This window comes from Budorcas taxicolor, chromosome 11 (assembly GCF_023091745.1).
Source record: "Budorcas taxicolor isolate Tak-1 chromosome 11, Takin1.1, whole genome shotgun sequence".
In the NCBI taxonomy this organism is placed as follows: domain Eukaryota; kingdom Metazoa; phylum Chordata; class Mammalia; order Artiodactyla; family Bovidae; genus Budorcas; species Budorcas taxicolor.
In genome coordinates, this window is record NC_068920.1 from 31980855 (window position 1) to 32004257 (window position 23403).

At 41.0% G+C, this 23403-nt stretch overlaps 1 protein-coding gene across 1 annotated transcript; it reads left to right on the forward strand.

Moving 5' to 3' along the window:
- The first annotated feature begins 1347 nt into the window (after window positions 1-1347).
- Window positions 1348-22370, forward strand: LOC128055590 (tripartite motif-containing protein 26-like). Its single transcript, XM_052648191.1, is given in 10 exon segments — window positions 1348-1421; window positions 12261-12783; window positions 14604-14699; window positions 14937-15167; window positions 16692-16714; window positions 18947-19062; window positions 21189-21221; window positions 21681-22127; window positions 22130-22279; window positions 22282-22370. Coding segments are annotated over 10 exon segments (1782 nt in total).
- The last annotated feature ends 1033 nt before the right edge of the window (window positions 22371-23403 follow it).

Here is a 23403-nt window from a genome sequence, read left to right on the forward strand (position 1 = left end):
CAGGGAGACCAATGGCAGGACTTTTTTATTTTTTAATATATATTTATTTATTTGGCTACCCTGGGTCTTAGAAGCAGAACGCAGGATCTTCAATCTTCATTGTGGCACACTGCATCTTTAGTAACAGCATAAGGGATCTATAGTTCCCAGACCAGGGATCAAACCTGGGCCCTCTGCACTGGGAGTGCAGAGTCTTAGCCACTGGACTGCCAGGGAAGTTTCAGCACTCCTTTACTGTTGCTTTTGCAACTTCTTGTTATTAATACCAGAGTCCCCTTCAAACTTTGTTATTTATCTGGGAATTTGGTAGAAATGTACTACCCCAATATCTAAACAGGTTAATCAGATACTGGGAGGAGGGTGAGGGCACTTTTTTTTTTTTTCAGTTGGAGTCTGTAGGGCTAACAGTTTATCCTTTCTGGATTGTGGAATGTCTCTTTGGGCTGTATTTAAATGGCTCCTCAGGAAGACACAGAACCCCGGGTTTTATCTTCACATGAGGCCCACCCAGCCTTAACCAGAGGCTCTAGGAGGGAGTTTGTTCCTTGTATATTCCAGCTTCTATTGATTCTAGGTGTTTCTTGAATAGTGACTGAGTCACCTGAAGCTCTGCCTCTGTCTTCACATTGCCTCTTCCTTTTCTCTGTGTTTCTCTTATAAGGACATTTGGATTGGATTTAGGGTCCACCCTGGTAGTCCAGGATGGTCTCATCTTAAGATGTTTTTTCCAAATGAGTTAAACTTCACGGGTTCTGGGGATTCAAATGTAGGCATGTCTTTTTTTTGCGGGGGGTGGGGTGGCCACCATTCAATCCACCTCCAGGAGGACAGCCCATAACAGGGAAGAGTGGGCCACTTCTCTAATCCAAGAAAATGCAGAGGAATATAAGCAGTCAAGTCTTTATCTGGCTTTGGTGGCAGGATAATGCTGGCTTCACAGAACTTGATTAGGCTGTCTGGTTTAAAAGTAGTAGAGATGTAAGTTTCATGCAAAAATGTTTCTTCATGACTACTCTGATCTTTTTTATCTTTTGTGCCCCTATTTGGTTTTGGGATTCATATTTGTCCTCACAAATCTGAATTCGATTAGGGAGGTTATATGTGACAAGACAGGATTAGTTGGTTATAGGGGACACTGCACTTTGCCAACATGCATGCTTCAGTTCAGTTCAGTTCAGTCGCTCAGTCGTATTCAACTCTTTGTGACCCCATGAATTGCAGCATGCCAGGCCTCCCTGTCCATCACCAACATGCATGCTTAGTCTGAGGTAAAAAATAATGGGGTGCCTGGCATCATATGAAGGCCCTAAGACTTCAGGGAAAAATATCGAATTCTGGGATATGGGTATGGCTGTCCAGATTGGTGGGACTCCAGTGGTCCATGAGCTCTTCAAAATGCTGGGATTTTCAAAGGGGCAAAGGTAAATGAATGGTGAAAACGCAAGAAGCACCTGCCTCTGGATGGATGAACCCCGCCTCGGGCGCCCCCCACACCTACCTCCGCAGTACAAAGGGAAAGATCTTCACTTTTAGGTCCAGGAAACCGGAGGCCTGCCTGGGAGCAAGGGGGTCCCGCGTTGCCAGGCGACCACAGGGCTCACCCGAGGTAGCCCACTGGGACTTGGTAGACGTGAGGGCTGCCATCTTGGCCAGTTGGTCTCCGCTGCATTACTTTTGTTCTTCTGACTAATTCGTAAAATAGGCCTACCAGTGTCTTTGAGCCCTGCCTCACAGGACTGTTGAAGATCACAACACGGTACAAACAACTTATTTTAAAAGCATTCGTAGCCAGTGAATCCCCCTGGTGTCTCTGGGTTTTCCTTTTCCCCACCTGACCTGGGTGCGAGAGGCAAGTCCGCAAACACTGGGGTCCCTGAGGAACCCTTACACCTTGTGGTCTGCCCGGTGGAGGCCTTTCCGGACGGTCCGAGAGGCGAGACTGAGGGGCTGGGGTCCCGGAGGCGCTGGCAAGGCTGGGGTTGCCTGGAAGGGCCTGGCAGTGGTCGCAGAGGCTCCAGCAGAGCCCAGTTACTGAGGTCTTGTCCGTGATTGCCTAGTGGCAGGCGGCCCAAGTGAGCGCGGGGTGGGCCAGGTGCTGTGCTGGTTGGGGGCACTGCAGAGGAGACAGAACCAGCATTCTGTAGGGTATTTTGCGCTCCAGAGTGATTTTCATTTATTTACCTGACCTCATTGAATCCTTTCTGCAGTCCTCTGGGATGTACGGGTTATTATTATTATCCCCCAGTATGGGAATGATGGTGGTGCTGGAGGAGAGCTTCATGGCTGGCTTAAGGCCAACTGATGCCCTAAGAACAGCTTTACAGTGGTGCCCCCTTGGCTTTTCCACGGTTTAACATGGCATCTTAAGAATACTGAGCCTATCTATCCTATTAATATAGTGTATTTCACCATTTACCTAGATTTCTTTCATGTTTTTTGTAATTTATTAGCTTATGGCATAAAGATCTTACACATATTTTGTAAGATTTGTATTTATTTCATGTTTTATGGTATTGTTGTAAATGCACTTTTAAAAAATTGTCAATCTTCACTAGTCCATTTATTTGTGTATATTAACAAACAATTTTTAAAATAGTGACTTTGTAAAACTCATTTATTCTGCTTCGTTTTTGTAGGATCTTTGGCATTTTCTTCTCCGCCCTCCCCCCCGCCCCACCCCCAGACTTTATTGAGCTATAATTGATACATAAATTTAAAGTGGTTTCCCTGGCAGCACAGTGGTAAAGAATCTGCCTGCCAATGCAAGAGACACAGGTTAGATCCCTGGGTTGGGAAGATCCCCTGGAGTAGGAAAAGGCAACCCACTCCAGTATCATTGCCTGGAAAATTCTATAGACAGAGGAGCCTGGCAGGCTACAGTCCATGGGTTCACAAAGAGTTGCACATGATTGAGTTGCACAAACAAAGAGTTGCACAAGTTTAAAGTGTACAGCATGCTGATTTGAAACATATTACAATGTGATTACCATCATTGTTAGCTAGCACCACCACTGTGTCACATAATTACTGTTTATTTTTTGTGGTGAGATTTAAGATCTACTCTCTTAGTACAGTACTGTTACCTGTGATCACAATGCAGTGCATTAGGCTCCCAGAACTTGTTCATCTTCTAACTGGAAGTTTGTACCCTCTGACCAACATCTTTCTGATCTCCCCACTCTCCTAGCCCCTAGTAACCTCAATTCTATACTCTATTTCTGTGAGTTGTGTTTTTTAGATTCCACATAAGTGATATAGTATTTGCCATTCTCTGTCTGAATTATTTCACTTAACGTAGTGCCCTCAAGGTCCATCCAAGTTGTCACAAATGGCAGGATTTCCTTCTTTCTCATGGCTGAATAATATCCTATTAGATATATTATACTGTTTATTAGGGCTTCCCTGGTGAGTCAGTGGTAAAGAACTCACCTGTAATGCAGATTCCCTGGAGAAGGGAGTAGCAACCCACTGCAGTATTCTTGCCTGGGAAAATCCCATGGACAGAGGAGCCTGGTGGGCTATAGTCCATGGGGGTCACAATAGTGTCAGACATGACTTAGCTACTAAACAACAACAAAATTTTATATTAATATATGGAGGGCTTCTCAGGTGGCTCAGTGGTAAAGAATCTGCCTGCCCATGCAGGAGACACAGAAGTGGGTTTGATCCCTGGGCTGGGAAGATCCCCTAAAGGAGGAAATGACAAACCCACTCCAGTATTCTTGCCTAGGAAATTCTATGGACAGAGGAGCCTGGTGGGCTACAGTCCATGGGTCACCAAGAGTCAGACATGACTGAGCAACTGAGCACATACACCCATTAATATATATATATCACACCTTCTCTATCCATTCATTCATAGAGGGACACTTAGGTTGTTTCCATATCTTGCCTATTGGGAATAATACTGCAAAAACATGGGAGTGCAGATAGCTCTTTGATATCCTGTTTTTATTTCCTTTGAATATGTACCCAGAAGTTGGATTGCTGGATCTATTGGTAGTTCTATTTTTGCTTGTTTGAGAAATCTAATAAACCAAGCTCATAGATACTGAGAACAGATTGGTGGTTGTGAGAGGTGAGAGTAGGGTGGGCAAAATGCATGAAGGTAGTCAAAAGGTGCAAACTTCCAGTTATATGTAAGTTCTTGGGATGTATTATACAGCATGGCAACCAAAAAAAAGTATATTCTGCCGCTACTGCACGTCTGTTACGTCCATTTAGACTAAAGTATGGTTGAAGTCCAGTGTTTCTGATTTTCTGTCTAGATGGATGATCTGTTCATTGCTTGAATATTGAAGTCCCTTGCTACTATTTTATTGTTGTCTCCCTTCAGACCTGTTAGCTTAACACATTTAGGTGCTTTGATGTTGGGTGCTTATATATTTATAGTTGCTGTATTCTCTTGATGAATTGGGCTTCCCTGATAGCTCAGTTGGTAAAGAATCTGCCTGCAATGCAGGAGACCCTGGTTCTATTCCTACGTTGGGAAGATCCTCTGGAGAAGGGATGGGCCACCCACTCCAGTATTCTGGCCTGGAGAATTCCATGGACTATGTAATCCATGGGGTTGCAAAGAGACACAACTGAGCAATTTTCACTCACTTGATGAATTGACCCCTTTATTATTATACAATGACCTTCTTTATCTATTATTGTTTTCAGCTTAAAGTCTATTTTCTCCGATACAAGTAAAGCTGCCTTCACTCTCTTTTGTTTTCTACTTGCATGGACTATTTTTTCTCCACCCCTTTACTTTAAGCCTATGAGTGAACTTACAGCTGAAAGTGAGTATCTTGCAGGCAGCTTATAGTTGAATTTTTTTAATCCATCCAGTACATTTTGACTGAAGAATTCTATATGTTTACCTTTAGGGTAATTATTGATATGTAAGGACTTACTGATACCATCTTATTGATTGCTTTCTGGATGTTTTGCAGTTCCTTTTTTTCTTGCTGCCTCCCTTTGTGAATTGGTATTTTCTGTGGTGGTATGCTCTGATTTTCTTCTCTTTTGTGAATCTACTGTAAGTTTTTGTGCTTTATGTTTACCTCAAGGCTTACATAAAACCTCTTGTAGATGTTATCAGTCTATTTTATACTGAGAGCAACTTAATTTCACTAACATGCAAAAACTCTACCCTTTTACTTCTCACCTATTTACACTTTTAATGTCAAATTTTACTGTTGGGAGCCAGCGTGAGGAACTCCGCCCATGGCAAAGGTCATGAGGAAGGAAGCTTAGCATACGCAAAGGCGTGATCAAGCCTCTGGAAACCCCCTGTTCCTGAGCATCTACCCCCAAAACCAGAGTACTTTACGGGGGGCTCTCCCCCATAACCATTTCTCTCGGAGAAGGAGTTAACTTGCAGCTCCAGTTAATAAAAATTCCTGGGCGTGACAAGAGTGTTTCACCTTACAAACTCTGAAGGTTCTCTGGCCTGCCTGATCAGGCTCGTCCGGCCACGTGTGATTGTTTACAGCCTCCCAACTGTAAGAGGCACGGGATGTTTTAAAACTTTCTAAATATAGACTCTTTTGAGAAGTTAGAAGACCATTAGTATAGTATTAGTGGGTTGATTAGGAATTATATTGGTGAAGGGTTTTTTCATTTGTCGTGCCAATAATTACTGTTAATTCCCTGCCCTGGGTGTGACCAGGATGTCTCAGGTCAAACCTCTCTGCTGACAGACTAGCTCGTGTGACAACCTCTCAACCATAAACAGCACAGAGAGTTTGGAGTATTAGCGTAGGGCTTTTTTCATTGATGAGTCAATGATTGCCATCAGGCCTCCATATCCTTAGGCACCTGGGAATATATTAATCAATGTATTTGGAATATAGAAAAGGAAATATAGTAGTTTTTTGATGTTAGCAATACTAGACTTTTTGTGTTAATTAATTTTCTCTTGTTATATATAGATCACTGTACTTTGTTATAAATCACTATGCTATGTAAAAATGTAACTTTATCACTATCTTAAGACAAAATAGATCTTAAGGGGAACATTGGTGAACGGTTTACATTTGTTGAGCCAATATTTGCTGCTAAATCTCCATATTCCTGCCCTTATAATGAATATAATTAGTATATAGGAGAACTAAGTATTAACCTTTAAGATTAATCATGTTAAACCTTAGGTTAAGTAAATTCCTTTCTTGATTGTAACTCACTACACCCTCACCCTATAGGAATGCAACTTTATTTGGAGGGTGGCGCCTGATTTAAGAAAAAAAATCACCCCTGGAAAAATAAGTTTTCTGGTTAACTGACGGGTATCAGAAAGGGCCATAAAATGTCAGCAGATCTCATGGCTAGAAGATGATGAAACTCATAAGACCTTTGTATAATTTTATATGAAGCACCTGATTGTGACAAGGGTCAGGTCTGCTGACCCCCGCGTGACTCTGTATTCATCCCTATGTATAACAAAAAGGTATATAAACAAACCTGAAAAATCAAGAGATCGGATCAGTTTCTGGAAAGACTGATTCCCCCATGTCGTTTCTTTCTTGCTCCCCGCTTTCCTGGCTGAATTCCCATCTGAAATGTGGGTACTCACCAAGCCTGCTAATTCTGCCTGGGATTCTAAGATCGGACCGGGGAGGCCTCAGTGCCTCCTCTCCCTCAGGAGAATGGAAAGACTCCTGTGGCCTACGTAGGTGGTGATTAGTATTCCATGTAAACCAGTTATTCAGCCTCTTTTCTCCATTAATTCTCCTACTACACTATCTGTTTCTAATCTCCCTCTATATCTGTAATTAAATAAGCTTTTTCCAGGACGCCGACTCCGTCCCCACCTTCGAATCACCCTGGATCCACCGGGGCTGGACCCTGGCATTTTACCTCTTTTGGTATTGTGTATTTATTAAGACATTATAGTAACTGTGTAGTTATTTTTAATGTTCTTGTCTTTTAACCTTTATGCTATAGTTAAGTGGCCAACACACTAGCATATTACAGTATGAGAGTTTTCTGAATTTGACTATTTATTCACTCTCTACCTATGTGTTCTATGTATTTGTATGTTTTCATATTACTAATTAGCATCTTTTCATTTCAACTTGAAGAACTCCTTCTAGCATTTCCCGTAAGGAAGGTCTGTGTTGTGTTAGTCGCTCAGTCGTGCCCGACTCTTTGCGACCCCATGGACTGCAATCCACCAGGTTCCTCTGTCCATGAGATTTTCCAGGCAAGGATACTGGAGTGGGTTGCCATTTCCTTCTCCAGGGGATCTTCCCAACCCAGGGATCGAACCCGGGTCTCCTGCACTGCAGGCAAATTCTTTACCGACTGAGCTACAAGGGAAGGAAGGTCTAGTGGTGAGAAACTCCCTCAGTTTTTGTCTCGTGAAGTCTTTCTTTTTTAAATAGTGTTTTGTAAACATTTCGTGTGATTATATTGTTTATTTATTGGGCTGCACTGGGTCTTCATTGCTGTGTTTGGGCCTTCTCTAGTTGCAGTCAGCAGGAGCTCCTCTTGGTTGAAGTGTGCAGGCTTCTCATTGCAGTGGTCTCTCTTGCTGTGGTATGCGGGCTCAGGAGTTGTGGCACACGGGCTTAGTTGCTCCACAGCATGAGGGATCTTCCTGGACCAGGGATTGAACCCATGTTCCCTGCATTGGCAGGTGGATTCTTAACCACTGGACCATCAGAGAAATCCCATCTGGTAAAGTCTTTTTTTTCCTTTTTGTTGTAAATTATGTTTTTACTTATTTTTTAATTTATTTTTTTATTGAAGGATAATTGCTTTACAGAATTTTGTTGTTTTCTGTCAAACCATCTGGTAAAGTTTTTGTTGTTGTTTAGTTGCTAAGTCATGTCCAAATCTTAGCAGCCCCATGGACTGTAGCCTGCCAGGCTCCTCTGTCCGTGGGATTTTCTGGGCAAGAATACTGGAATGGAGTACCATTTTCTTCTCCAGAGGATCTTTCTGACCCAGGGATCAAACCCACATCTCCTGCATTGCAGACAGATTCTTTACTGCTGCACTACCAGGGAAGCCCAAAGTCTTTGTTTCTCCTTAATAAAGGACAACTTTGTCAGATAGAGACTTCTCAATATGTAATTAACATCTAATTCTTGAATATATCATCCAACTCTTTCCTGGCCTATAGAATTTCTGCTAAGAAATCTACTGCTAGCCTAATAGGAGCAGCTTTGTAGTTTACAGTCTTCTTTTTTCTTGCTGATTTTAGGATTCTGTCCTTGTCTTACATTTTTGGCAGTTTTATTATAATGTATCTTGGAGATCGTTTCAGACTGAAGTAATAGGGTGATCTAATAGCTTTATGAACTTGAATACGCAAATTTCTCCCAGATTGGGAAAGTTTTAGCCATTGTTTCTTTCTTTATTTTTTTAATTTTTTAAAAATAATTTATTTATTTTAATTGGAGGCTAATTACTTTACAATATTATAGTGGTTTTTGCCATACATTCACGTGAATCAGCCATGGGTGTACATGTGTTTCCCATCCTGAACCCCTCTCCCATCTCCCTCCCCATCACATCCCTCGGGGTCATCCCAGCGCACTGGCCCTGAGCACCCTGTCTCATGCATTGAACCTAGACTGGCGATCTATTTCACATATGATAATATACATGTTTCAGTGCTATTCTCTCAAATCATCCCACCCTCGCCTTCTCCCACAGAGTCCAAAAGTCTGTTCTTTATATCTGTGTCTCTTTTGCTGTCTTGTATATAGGGTCATCGTTACCATCTTTTTAAATTCCATATATATGCGTTAATATACTGTATTGGTGTTTTTCTTTCTGACTTACTTCACTCTGTATAATAGGCTCCAGTTTCATCCACCTCATTAGAACTGATTCAAATGCATTCTTTTTACTAGCTGAGTAATATTCCATTGTGTATATGTACCACAGCTTTCTTACCCATTCATCTGCCAATGGACATCTAGGTTGCTTCCATGTCCTGGCTATTGTAAACAGTGCTGTGATGAACATTGGGATACATACGTCTCTTTCAATTCTGGTTTCCTCGGTGTATATGCCCAGCAGTGGGATTGCTGGGTCACATGGCAGTTCTATTTCCAGTTTTTTAAGGAACCTCCACACTGTTCTCCATAGTGGCTGTACCAGTGTGCATTCCCACCAACAGTGTAAGAGGGCTCCCTTTTCTCTGCACCCTCTCCAGAATTTATTGTTTGTAGACTTTTTGATAGCAGCCATTCTGACCAGCGTGAGATGGTACCTCATTGTGGTTTTGATTTGCATTTCTCTGATAATGAGTGATGTTGAGCACCTTTTCATGTGTTTGTTAGCCATCTGTATGTCTTCTTTGGAGAAATGTCTATTTAGTTCTTTGGTCCATTTTTTGATTGGGTCATTTATCTTTCTGGAATTGAGCTGCAGGAACTGCTTGTATATTTTTGAGATTAATTCTTTGTCAGTTGCTTTATTTGCTATTATTTTCTCCCATTCAGAAGGCTGTCTTTTCACCTTGCTTATAGTTTCCTTCATTGTGCAAAAGCTTTTAAGTTTAATTAGGTCCCATTTGTTTATTTCAGACCTTGTTTCTTCAAATAGTTTTTCTGCCTCAGTCTCCCTCTCTTCTCCTTCTGGAACACCAACAATTCAGATTTTGTTTCTTTTGGTGGTGCTGTTGCACACACGTTTGTGATTAGCATATTTTCTTGGAGAAATAACCCCTTTATCATTATGTAATAGTCTTATTTATCCCTTGTAACATAGCCTGTTCTGAAGTCTACTTTATTTAATATTAACATAGCTACTCCAGCTTTATTTTGATTAGAGTTTGCTAGATGGTACACTTTTTTCAATTCTTTTACTTTTAAAGATCTATATTATTATATTTAGTATCTAACAATAATATAGATATTTAGAGATCTATATTACTACATTTAACTTTCTATTTGGAGGTAGAACATAGTTTTGTCTTTCTTATAAACCATTTTGACAATCTCGTTTAGTAGGTGTGTCTAGACTATTCATATTTAATGTAATTATTAACATTGTTGAACTTGGGTCCACTATTCTATTATTTTTTTGTACCCTATTTTTTTACACTCTATTTCATTTTTCTTGCCTTCTCTTCACTTATTTCTAATACTTTTAAATATTCCAAGTTAATTACCTGTTAGCTTTTGACTATATCTCGTCATAGTATTTTTCGGTGTTGGTCTCTGGGTTACAGTATACAGACCTTAGAGTTAAAAAGCTAAGCAGAGTTAAAAGTTTGCAACTTCAAATAAAATGTTGAAGAAGCCTTACAACCTAAAAGAAGCCTTACAACCATATAGATCACTTTCCCTATAATTGTCTTATGTATTACATCTACATAATCTCTCTAATGATGTTACAATTTTTGCTTCCAACTGTCCTACATATCTTAAAGAACTTGTGAGGTATAAAATAAGCTACTGTATTTATCCAAATGTTTACCATGTCTGTTGCCCTTTCTTCTGTTCTCTTGTTATTCCTGAAGTTCCGAATGTCCCTGTGGAATTTCACATTAGCCTGAAGAACTTGCATTAGCAGTTCTTTTAGGGCAGGTTTACTGGTGATAACATTTTCTCAGTTTTCTTTCATCTGAAAATATTTATATTTTGCTTTCATTTCTGAAGGATATTTTACTGCTGTAGAACCCTGGATTGACAGGACTTTTCACAGCACTTTCCAGATGTTTCTCCCACTGTCTGTTGACCTTTATGGTTTCTAACAAGAAATGTGCCAGCATCTGACTCATCCTTCCCCTCATTGTGATGTTATTTTTTTCTGATTGCTTTCAAGAATTTTTTCTTCATCTTTGCTTTACAGCAGTTTGATGATGGTGTATTTGGGGTGGTTTTTCTTTAAGTTATTCTTTTTGGCATTTGCTGAGCTTCTTGAATCTGTAAATCTGTGTCTTTTGCCATACATACTTGAGAAGTTTTCAGCTAACTTTTTCTCTGTTTTTTCCTTTACCAATTTCTTTTCCTGGTACTCTAATGACATGAATGTTAGACCTTTTGATATTTCATATGCTACTGAGTTTCTGCTTTTTAGAAAAAAATTCTGTTAATAAGATATAAAATTTTTATTGCACCTTCTTCAAGTTCATTGACTTTTTTTTTTTTTTCCTGTCATCTGCATTCTGCTGTTAAGGCCATGCAGTGAAATTTTTATGTCAGATATTCTATTAATTCAGTGACCAGATACGGGAGGTGGTAGAGAAAGAATGAGGTGTCTAAAATCATGCCTAGGTTTTAGCTTGGGTAATGGGGTAGTTGTTGGTAGCTCTTACCAAGGAATAAGAACAATGAGGAAAATAATGCAATTGGAGATGTGAATTTAAGCTGCAAGTGGTGACACAATAGGCTTCTGTGGCTCCCTAGAGTTTGCATTTCTGGGTAGAGGTTAGGGTTAGTGGTAAAGTTGGTGTGGTTTAAATTAGGGATTTTCAAATTATCGATTGCAATGGCTTATATCATGGCATCAATTTTATGAGTTATAACCAGCATTTTAAAGATGGACTGCAGTTTTAAAAGTCAGAGTAAATGATATAGAACAAAACTCATGTTTTAGCATGTGTGTGCATACGCATGTGCATGTGTTAATTTGCTAGACTGGGATGTGAATGCGTTTCTAACTGTGATGTTTCCAGAAATGTTTGAAAACCATTAGTTTAAATCATAACGAGGTTTACAAGGCAGCATATGAATAAAAGACCTATGGTTGAACCTAATAGTTTCTAATAATCTAAGTCTCATGTTCTCAGATGAGTTTTAAAATATAGCCCTAACGTTTTTATAATTATAATTTTTTTGGCCACACTGTGTGGCATGTAGGATCTTAGTTCCCCAATCAGGGAACAAACCCATGCCCTCTGCAGTAGGACTGCAAATTCTTAACCACTGGACCTAAGCCCTAAATTTTTGTAATTCCTATTCTTTACTATTGAATCATTTACAGCAAATATTTTCACTAAAGCTGATCTACTTAGAGTGAGGGAAATTCCTTAGACTTTATTAGGTATTTACTTTCCCAATACTATAATCTTCTAGAATACTCACACGTATTAGTACCCTTTAAAATGTTTACAGAAAAGCTGACTGCCTGAAACTAATACCAGGGTAGCTTTGCAGGCTGGAATCTGTTCTGAACAGTGGTCTGGAAGGAACTTTGGGTTTGGAGGGAAAAGGTTGGGAACAGTTTGACCATAAAAACTATTTTCTCATGAGTTTCATTTTAATGTTGAAAAAATTCACAGTTTCTGTTTTTCCTTCGTATCTTCTTAGAAGGTCATTCTTCGTTTTGAGAAGGAGCGCTCTGCAGGGTTTCAGCACTGCAGTCAAGGCCGCTGCCTCTCCTCTGAGGAAACTGGAGGACGAGGTGCTGTGCTCTGTCTGTCTTGACTTCTTGAAGGAGCCCGTTACCATCGACTGTGGTCACGTCTCCTGCTCTCACCGCATCATTAAGGTCTGTGAATCTGCTCAGCAGCCATTATGTTGTTCTCTCTGCAAGACAGCCTTTAAGAAAGAGAATATCCGCCATGTGTGGCAGATGGCCAGCATAGTGGAGAACATCTGGAGGATGAAAGTAGATGAGGAGAGACAACCCAAGGAGGACCGACCACTCGCGCAGAGAGCGGAGCAGCTGTGCGGGCAGCATTTGGAGAAGCTGCATTACTACTGCAAGGATGACCAGCGGATACTGTGTGTCACGTGTCGGGAGTCCCGGGAGCACAGGCACCAGGCTGCGGTTCTGCTGGAGAAGGCTGTGCAGCCTTATCGGCTAAAAAGCTTGCTGGACCCCAGCTCTGTTCTTGGAGCCAAAAAAGTTCTATTGCACCTTCAGGATAAGGTCCAAAATTTTTTTAATAAACACTTTACTGAGGTATAATTGACACATAAAAAGCTGTCCATATATTTACTGTATGCAGCTTAAGTTTGGGGATAAGTATATCACTACCATCAAGGCCAGAGACATATTCATCACCTCCCAAAGTTTCCTCCCACCCAATTTATTATTATTATTGTCTTACTGTGTGTGTGAGAGAGAGAACACTTAGCGTAAGATCTATCCTGTTAGCAAATTTTAACTATACAACACAGTATTGTTATCTGTAAGCACTGTGATATAGAACTTACTTATCTTGCATAACTGAAACTTTTCCCCTTTGACCATCGCCTCCCCGTTACACGCCCCTCCAGCTGCACCGCCGTTCTGCTGCACCACCAGCTGCACTCAGCTGCACCACCATTCTACTCTGCTTCTGCGAGTTTTGGATTCCTCGTACATGTGAGATGATATGGTGTTTGTCTTTTGTGCCTGGCTTATTTCACTTTGCATAATATCCTCCAGGTCCTTCCGTGTGGTTGCAAATGGCAGGATTTTCTTCTGTTTTTAAGGCTGAGTAAGATTCCATTGTATGTGTATACCACAGTGTCTTTATCCATTCATCCCTTGGACATTAGGTTGTTTCCACAGCTTGGGTGTTGAGGATAATGCTGCAATAAACCTGGGAGTACAGATGTCTCTTCGAGATCCTGATCTTAGTTCCTTTTGATAAATACCTAGAAATAGGATTGCTGGATCAAATGGTAGTTCTATTTTTAGTTTTTTGAGAAGCATCTGTTGTGTTTTCCATGACTGTGCCAGTTTCCATTCTCGTTAATAGTGTACCAGGGTTTCCTTTTCTTCACATCTTCACCAATACTTGTTATCTTTCATTTTTTTAAAATAATAGCCACTCTAACAATTGTAAGGGGAAGGTTCAAATTCTGGAGCATGGTAAGTTCTTGGCAACATGTATTCTTCTAATTTGAATAATAAACTGGTTTGTTTTTATATCTCTCATAATAGCAAGTCTGTCCCACTGCCTTGATGTTTTAATTTCTGAAACATCTGATCAAGCCTCAACCAGCAGTGTGGAATACCAGTGCTCTTGATAGCTGTCTTGATACTTAGCTTCAAAGTGTGTGCTTCATCTGTATTATAAAAATATTTTTGAGAATATTGCATCTTATATGAATTACCTTTCAGAATTTAATTTCAGGGAAAATATTATTTTTTTCTGATGTACTAGTATTTTTCCTCCTGTCTGATAAAGGATTACATGAATCACTATTTCCCTTTTGTCCTTGGTTAACAAAATCTTAAAATCAATTTAGTCATTCACTCAGTGATTTGGAGTGATATATATTTTCTTTCATTAGTTTGTGTTGATTTTCTTTTTTATTTCTATGTTATCAGTTAATTTTAATATAAAGTATCCATATTTTTGGTGGAAAGAAACAGTGTAAATATAAAAACTACACTATAAGTCTTAGTAGCTGTAATGATAATAAATTTTATTTTATCTCACTTATTTTCTCCCAGTTTTATTGAGATGTAATTGACATACAGTACAGTATAAGTTTAACATGCATTTTATCTCACTTCTGAGAAGCTACTCTAAGCTAACATAGCACTCACTTTGTTTCTTCTTCATTAACTAGGATGAAAACTATTCCAACCTAGTTATCTTAAAATACTACATATCTGATTTCACTCTGAAATCATTTTGCAGGTGTCTTTTCTTATTGAGGGCATTTTCATCTTCATCTTGAGATTATTCATGTTTTTTTCCCCACCCATAGGGTAAAATTCTAAACGATCTGAAGATTCTGAAGGGAGACAGGGACAGGATTCAGAATTTTCAGTCTACAGGAAAAGATGAGATTCAGGCCCTGCTGGTACAAGAAGTTTCGAGTGAATGTTCTGTGTACCTGTGTTGGGTGGGAGAGAGAGAGAGAACTGTGTGTGTGTTTGTGTGTGTGTGTGTATATCTTGAGGGGAGGGGGGATAACGAGGGATGAGGATAAAGTGGGTGTGATAGAAGGGATTCTAGTTCTGAACTTATCCGCAGACAGACATTCTGGTGTTTTCCAGCCTCTCAGGAGAAATCCTCTTTGTCTTTCTGCCTTTACTAGGCAAAATTCCAGAGCCACAAGCAAGGCATAGCATCAGTGTTTGAGCAGGGCCATCAGTTCCTGAGAGAAAGGGAGCAGTACCTGTTGGAGTGGCTGGAGGGAATGGAGCAACAGCTCACTGGAGGGAGGAACAGCCACGTTACCAAGGGCTCTGAGGAGGTCATCCGGCTGGAGACCCTGATTTTTTAGTTAGAGAAGAAGGCTCAGCAGCCAGCACTTGAACTTTTGCAGGTGAGGGACCAGTTAAATTGTACCTCTTGCGCCATTAGCAGGAGATTTGGACCAGGAGTCAGGAGAGACAAGGTTTTGTTCTCATTTGTTGAGTTCTTGACAGGTTAATTAGCAAACCAATAGGTTGTAAGTCCCAAATCACAGTGGGCGGGAGACTGTGATATGCACAGATGTTACACTGAGATAGTAAGATCTGTCAGTCACTTCAGTTCAGTCTCTTAGTCGTGGTGACTCTTTGCAACCCCATGGACTGCAGCACACCAGGCTTCCCTGTCCATCACCAACTCCTGGAGCTTGTTCAAACTCATGTCCATTGAGTTGGTCATGCCATCCAATCATCTCCTCTGTCGTCCCCTTCTCCTCCTGCCCTCATTCTTTCCCAGCTTCAGGGTCTTTTCCAATGAGTTGTTTCTTCACATCAGGTGCCCAGAGTATTAGAACTTCAGCTTCAGCATCAGTCCTTCCAATGAATATTCAGGACTGATTTCCTTTAGGATTAACTGGTTTGATCTCCTTGCAGTCCAAGGGACTCTCAAGAGTCTTCTTTAACATCACAGTTCAAAGCATCAATTCTTCAATGCTCTGCTTTCTTTATGGTCCAACTCTCACATCCATACATATACATTTATAATTATAAGAAATAATTGAGTGTTAAATCTTATGATCAGACTAGAAGCTGCAGGAATTCTGGAAAAGGCTAGTCAGGGAAGGCTTCATGGACGAAGCAGCTCTTAATGGTAGACTTGAGGAAAATGTAAAGATTTGTGTTAGCAGGAAAGAGGAGTTGAACATTCCATTTGTGGAGGTGCATTGGTTAAAATGAAACACATGAATGTGATGATAAACTTAATGAGTGTGATAATTAAAAAGGTGGGTGCAGGTGCAGCATGCCTGTCAGTCCTGTCCGACTCTTTGCGACCCCACGGACTGTAGCCCACAGGCTCCTCTGTCCATGGGATTTTCCAGGCAAGAATACTGGAGTGGGTTAGCCATTTCCTCCTCCAGGGGATCTTCCTGACCCAGGGGTTGCACCTGAGTCTCCTGTGGCTCTTGCACTGACAGGAGGATTCTTTACCACTGAGCCACCTGGGAAGCCTGCAGGTGCTGAGGAAGAGCGTTTGGAAGATAGGAAGGTACATAGAGTGAAAGGGGCTCCCTTTCTGGAGGAGTCAGCTTAAGTGAAGAAGAAGTTAAAGGGAAGATGGGCTAGGTAAGATGGAGCCAGCTGAGTAGAGGCCTTCAAAGGCATTCTGAGATTTTAGTCTTAATCTGATAGACAATAGAAGTCAACAGATCAAGCAAGTTTTCCTGGAGAGGATATTCTAGACTCAAATGGAGGAAAGGAAGGGGAAACGTGTCCCCATAAACTGATACCACAGTGGAGAATAGCACAGGTCCAAGCCCACCAGAAAATTCTCTGTTCAGTCCTATTGTGTACCCATTCCCAGCGAGCTCATCATAAGGAACAGCGTCAGCTTCTGGGAACCTTATTTCCATGACAGTCTGTCTTCTCTTCCTTTCTAGGACCCAAGTGACAGAACAAGCAGGTAAGTGCTGCTTGCTTTATGTTTTTAACCACTCAGGTGTTCCTTTTTCTTTCTGTCACCGTAACTTATTGAAATTTGGCAAGGGCTGAAAGGGGTTATTTGGAAGAAGAGAGGTTCTTCTAGAAAGTGTAATATGAAAGGTATTCCACAGAATGTCCTAGAAAAATTATTGTCTTGGAACTTAGGATGATAAGAGGATAGGCAGAGTTGAAATGGGAGGAGATTGTGGCAGAGTATTTGAAAAAGTTTAAAATACACATTTGTTGCTAAGACCCAGTGTCCTTTCGTTCTTTTTATTCCTGTTTGGTTCCCAGCCACCTCTCCTGGCTGCACTCCCTCACATTTTGTAGAGCACATTTCTTCATCAGATTGCCCTCCATGCTTGTTAGTGATGGTTTCCTGCTCTCTGCTGGCTCATAAGAAGAAGACACTTATATGAGTCACAGGGATAATGGTTTCTTTGGCAGTGGTTCTCAGCCAGTGTGTTAGGCATTAAACACTGACAGTTTTCAAAAACCATACCCATAACGATAGGCAGAAGCTTTGAACAGAGATAAAAGCCAAGTATTTTGAGAATACACAGTTCATCCCAGAGACACCAGGACTGTTGGCATAATCTGAGCATTTACCATGGACCAGTTACCAGGTGGGGAAAGGAGATAGGCTGCCAGATTCTGGCTGGGGAGACCAGACAGAGACAGTTGGAGATGAGTGATTATATAAGAAATGAGGGTGATACAGAATGTGTGAGACTTCTTGCCCTAGAGTATTTTGTCTGATATCAGTAGTTATTCTAGTTTTCTTTTGATTAGTGTTTTCATACTATTAAACTTTTTATTCTTTAACTCTCAACCTATCTGGGCTGTTATTTTTATGTATCTCTTATAAGCAACATAAAATTTTGTTTTCTTTTAAAATAAATTCATCTGACACATTTTAATTGGAATATTTAGTATTTATAGCTCCTGGAAAACCACCACTTTCATTTATAATTTAAAAAGTATCTGCAGTGTTTGACAAATAATATCCTTACATTTTATTGTTTAGATCTGAATATGTTTTGTTTATATCTATTTTTGCCTTCTCTACTTGCCTTTCTCTTTTTTCCATTTTTAGTATATTTTTGTGTGTATATATTTAGGAGCCTTGTTTTTGAAATATGCTATAATTTCTAGTCCATAGTATTTTTTGTTGTTTTCTAGATATTTTAAATTTTTAAATTTCATTTGCTATTTCATATAAGATTTGTTTAAAAAAGAGGACATCTGTCAATGGTGCTGTGTTTTTGTTTTTCTAACAGCTTTATGTTTCATAGTTTTTATATTTTGTGATCAGACAAGTATGTTGCCATTTCTACTATTTTGGACTTTATCAAGACTTTCTATATTGTGTGTTTTAAATTTTTGGACAGTCCGACTCTTTGCCACCCCATGGACTGCAGCCCACCAGGCTCCTCTGTCCATGGGATTCTCCAGGCAAGAATACTGGAGTGGGTTGCCATTTCCTTCTCCAGGGGATCTTCCCAACCCAGGGATCGAACCCAGGTCTCCTGCATTGCAGGCAGCCGCTTTAACCTCTGAGCCACCAGAGAAGCCCCCTTTCACTTTCACTTTCTATGCACTTGAAAATAAGGTACATTCTTTGTGTTCTTGGAATAGGATTGATATATCTCCATGAGGTTTTCCTTAGTAATTTTGTTATTTAAGTATTTTGTTTTGATACTTAAGAGGGCCCAGATAGCTCAGTCAGTAGGTCAAACATCAGACTTTTAATCTGTTTAAGTCCCTGTTCAGGTATAGCTCTAGGATTTTAGGCTTCCTTGGTGGCTCAGTGGTAAAAAAAAAAAAAAATCTGCAGGTTGATCCCTGAATTGGGAAGATGCCCTGGAAAAGGGAATGGCAACCCACTCCAGTATTCTTGCCTGAAGAATCCCATGGACAGAGGAGCCTGGCAGGTTGCAGTCCATGGGGTCTCAATAGTCAGACACAACTTAGCAACTAAACCACCATAAATGACATGTTGGTGGATAAAGACTCCTTGGATCATGGCCCTTTCTTCAGATCTCTGTATTCTTCTCTCTCACTCTGATGTCGAAACCAGCCACTTGGAAAAGCAGCTTTTCCTATCTGCCTCTTTGGTCCATTATTGGTATTTGCTCACATGGGTATACTCTGACGGTGGGAAACCATGCCTTTCTCTCAGGAGTACTTACTGTGACTTCATTATCTCTAGATACCCTCAGAAGAAGTTCTGGATTGAAAAGCCTATCAGTCCTGCAATCAGAAAACGGATGGAAGAATTTTCAGATAAATGTCTTTGTTTAGAGAAAGGACTCAGAGGATTCCATGGTAAAGGAGGGAGTTCTGAGCCTAGAAAACCTCCTTTCTTTCTCTGAAATGTTTCTTTAAGTTTTGATCGTGGCTGCACCTTCTCAGAGTTCCTGCATGTCATTCACACCAGGCAGGGACAGTGGGGAGGAAATCTAAGTCCAAACCATGGAGGCTTCCATGTGATAGTCTAAGACTGTTCCATAATGTAGAATCATAGTTAACAGTTCTCAGAGTTGGTAGAAATATATTTCATATCTAACAATGACGTAAAAGAAGATTGGGAGGCTATGGAAAACAGTATGGCATTTCCACAAAATTTTAAACACATAATTACCATATGATCTAGCATTCCCAATTCCCAAAGAATTAAAAACAGGCACTCAAAGAGATATGTGCACTCTCATGTTCATAGCAACATTATTCACAATGAACAGGAAGTAGAAGCAACCCAAATGTTCATCACTGGATGAATGCAGAAATGGAATGTGGCATAGGCAGACAATTGAATACTATCCAGCCTAAAAACAGCAACCCACTCCAGTATTCTTGCCTGGAGAATCCCAGAGACAGAGGAGCCTAGTGGGCTGCCATCTATTGGGTCATACAGAGTCAGACACGACTGAAGTGACTTAGCAGCAGCAGCAGCAGCAGCCTAAAAAAGGAAGGAAACTGTGACACATACTCTAACATGGATGAACCTTGAGGACAAAATGCTAAGTGAAATGAGCCAGTCACAAAGAGACAAGTACTGTGTGATTCCATGTATATGAGGTCTCTAAAAAGAGGAGAGTGAAAAAGTTGGCTTAAAGCTCAACATTCAGAAAATGAAGATCATGGCATCCGGTCCCATCACTTCATGGGAAATAGATGGGGAAACAGTGGAAACAGCGTCAGACTTTACTTTTTTGGGCTCCAAAATCACTGCAGATGGTGACTGCAGCCAGGAAATTAAAAGACACTTACTCCTTGGAAGAAAAGTTATGACCAACCTAGATAGCATATTGAAAAGCAGAGACATTACTTTGCCGACTAAGGTCCGTCTAGTCAAGGCTATGGTTTTTCCAGTGGTCATGTATGGATGTTGGACTGTGAAGAAGGCTGAGCGCCAAAGAATTGATGCTTTTGAACTGTGGTGTTGGAGAAGACTCTTGAGAGTCCCTTGGACTGCAAGGAGATCCAACCAGTCCATTCTGAAGGAGATCAGCCCTGGGATTTCTTTGGAAGGAATGATGCTAAAGCTGAAACTCCAGTACTTTGGCCACCTCATGCAAAGATTTGACTCACTGGAAAAGACGTTGATGCTGGGAGGGATTGGGGGCAGGAGGAGAAGGGGACGACCGAGGATAAGATGGCTGGATGGTATCACTGACTCGATGGACGCGAGTCTGAGTGAACTCCAGGAGATGGTGATAGAGAGGGAGGCCTGGTTTGCTGTGATTCATGGGGTCGCAAAGAGTCAGACACGACTGAGCGACTGAACTGAACTGAAGGTAGTGAAATCCATTGGAACAGAAAGTGGATTAGCAGTTGCCAGGTTAGAGAGGAGGGGGAAATGAGGAGCTGCTGTTTAACGAGCATAGAGTTTAAGTTTTAAAAAATGCAAAAGTTCTGGAAACTGGTTGCACAAAAATTTAGATATACTTAACATTAATGAACTATACACTTAAAAATGGTAAAGACAGTAAATGTTATGTGTTTTAACGACAATTGAAATAAAATTACATAGTGAGAGAATGACTCTAAAGAGGTTTCTTTGAGAGTGGAGAGAAATAGTGTGGTTTAGGACTAAAAGTTTAGGATTTAGTTTAAAACAGGGTTCAGCACGTGTTGCCATGGATATTCACATGAAACTGTTTAGACTGGACAGCTGTGGGTGTCTCCTGAATTCCTCTGTTTCACTTGAACTTTGCTGATCCCCTGTTAATTGCTGAAGTTATATGAGATACCATAAGAGAGACTGAGAAGCTGTGGTGCCAGAGCTGCTTCCTGTCAAGAATTCCCAGGTGGTCCAGCGGGTAGGACTCCGTGCTTTCACTGCCATCGATCTGGGTTCAATCCCTGGTCTTCCCGAAAGCTGAGCAGTGTGGCTAAAGAAAAACAAAAAAACAAGAATTGCTCACTGTCCTTTTGTTCTTTTACTCTAGGAAAATTGATGAGGGATCTGGAATATAAGACAAGTGAGTATCTGGAGAGGATGAATAGTGGCTGAAGTATGCAAATTACCATTTTCCTGTGAAGCTTTTATTACTTATGGGTCAGCTCGTTTGTTTTAAAGAGGAAGGTCTTCATGTGGCTAATGTATCCAAATTCTTTTTTTTTTTTTTCCAAATTCTTTATCCTGAGTTCAGGACCATAAACATTTCCCCAGATTTGCTCAGCTGTAGTGATCCCAGTGCTTATCTTTTTTTCCTCTCCAGTCTCATCGCACTGCCTGAGGCCCTGAATTTTCTGTGTTTATAATTTCTAGATTGCTAGAAACTTTCTAGTTGCTAACAGTCTGAACACAAGGTCAAAGCAGTCTTTGTCCTGGTCCCCTGAGGAGTCTCCCACCGTTGTCATGAAGGCCCCAGAACCTACAGGACAAATCTCATTTGTATCTTTTGTGAGGCCACACCTTTGTCTCCTTGGCCCCACAGTGAGGAGCATCCTGAATTCCCGGCCAGCCAATGGCTACCTCGCAGTGTCTCCAGATGGGAAGAGTATGATGTTCACTGGCTGGTGGATGAACAAATGCCAGCATGGTCAGCAATTTGATCTGGAGCCTGGGGTGCTGGGCAGTAAGGGCTTCACATGGGGCAGAGTATACTGGGAAGTGAAAGTGGACAGGATCTGGTGGGAAGCAGAGGAAGAAGAAGAAACAATGAGATACAGGGTTGGAAGCAGAGGTGTGTTTGGCAGTAACGATCTTGGTGGATTTTCACGCATCACTGATGGGTATCCTTCTCCTGGATACAGAGAGGAGAATGAGGAGCTGGAGGAGGAATGGTCTCAGGAAAATAGAATATGGCCAAAATTCTGCCTGGTGGGGGTGGCAAGAGAGTCAGTGGTAAGAAGGGGATTTCTCAACTTCACCCCCGAGGAGGGGTCTGGACTCTGCAGCTGTCCTCAGCTTGGGTGTCTATATGCAGCAGCCCGGGGCCCTTCCAGATCCTGTCCTACTGCCCCTGGCAGATTGGAGTCGCTCGGGATCATGATGGTGGGAAGGTAACCTTTACCAATGCCAGAACTCAAGAGTTTTCTATGAATTCTCATCTGCCTTCACTGGGAGAATTGTCCCTTTCCTGTGGCTTAACTGTATGAGATCCAGACTTACACTGAGACCCTGAGAGAAGACCTCCTGGCACAGCCCCAGGTTTTGTCATTTCCCCTTTGTTCCTTTTCATCGTTCCCAGCTCTCTGCCTCAGCTGGACGGTCCTGCTGGGTTCTGATTGCTCTCAGACAACTGGAGCCTTATGGTAGTCATGACTCTCTTGTCCTCGCTGCTTTCTCTCTGAAATGGGGACGGTAATAGTTGATCTTCTTTCTCTAAGGGGAATGGTTGGAATGTCTTTAATGTACTTATTAAAATGTGTGTTAACTAATTTATCTCTCCTGTTGCCTTTTACTTGGTTCTTCACCCGCCACTGAGAAAAATGTATGAGAACGAGTGACTGTATTACAGAATCTCGGCTCCTGCAACAAACAGTAATTGATGACAACATCCATATTGGTTTCAGAAGCACCTTTTCTGTCCCATAATTTCTCCTGCCATCTTCTAAGCAGTTGTTGTTGTTTCATCACTCAGTCGTGTCTGACACTTTGCAACTCCATGGACTGCAGCACGCCATGCCTCCCTGTCCTTAACCATATCCCAGAGTTTGATCAAACTCATATCCGTTGAGTCAATGATGCCATCCAACCATCTCCTCCTCTGTCACCCTTTTCTCCTTCTGCCCTCAATCTTTCACAGCATCAGGGTCTTTTCCAAATCTTCTAAGCAGCTGAGAAAACGGTAAATATTTGGCAGTTCATATCTGTTTAACCTTTGATATACTATGAGATCTGAGATATCTGGCGTAAGAATGCCTTTATTTATCTGCCATGTTCTGATCATTTTTGCAGTGGGAAGGTGAGAGGGAAAACCATATAAGGTTCAAGTGTATATGAGTTTTTGGAAGTCACTTGCTTCTGAAGTCATGTCTAATGTCGGCTGTGTTTTGAGATGGTAGAAATAGATATGTAGCTTAATGTTAAATTAGTAATCTTACATATAAGTAGTAGAAAACAAATTGCCTAATTTTAGAAAAAGGAATATTAACTTTTAAAAAAGGGAAATTAATTAAACATCACGAGCATATGGAATGCAAAGAGGGAGGGGT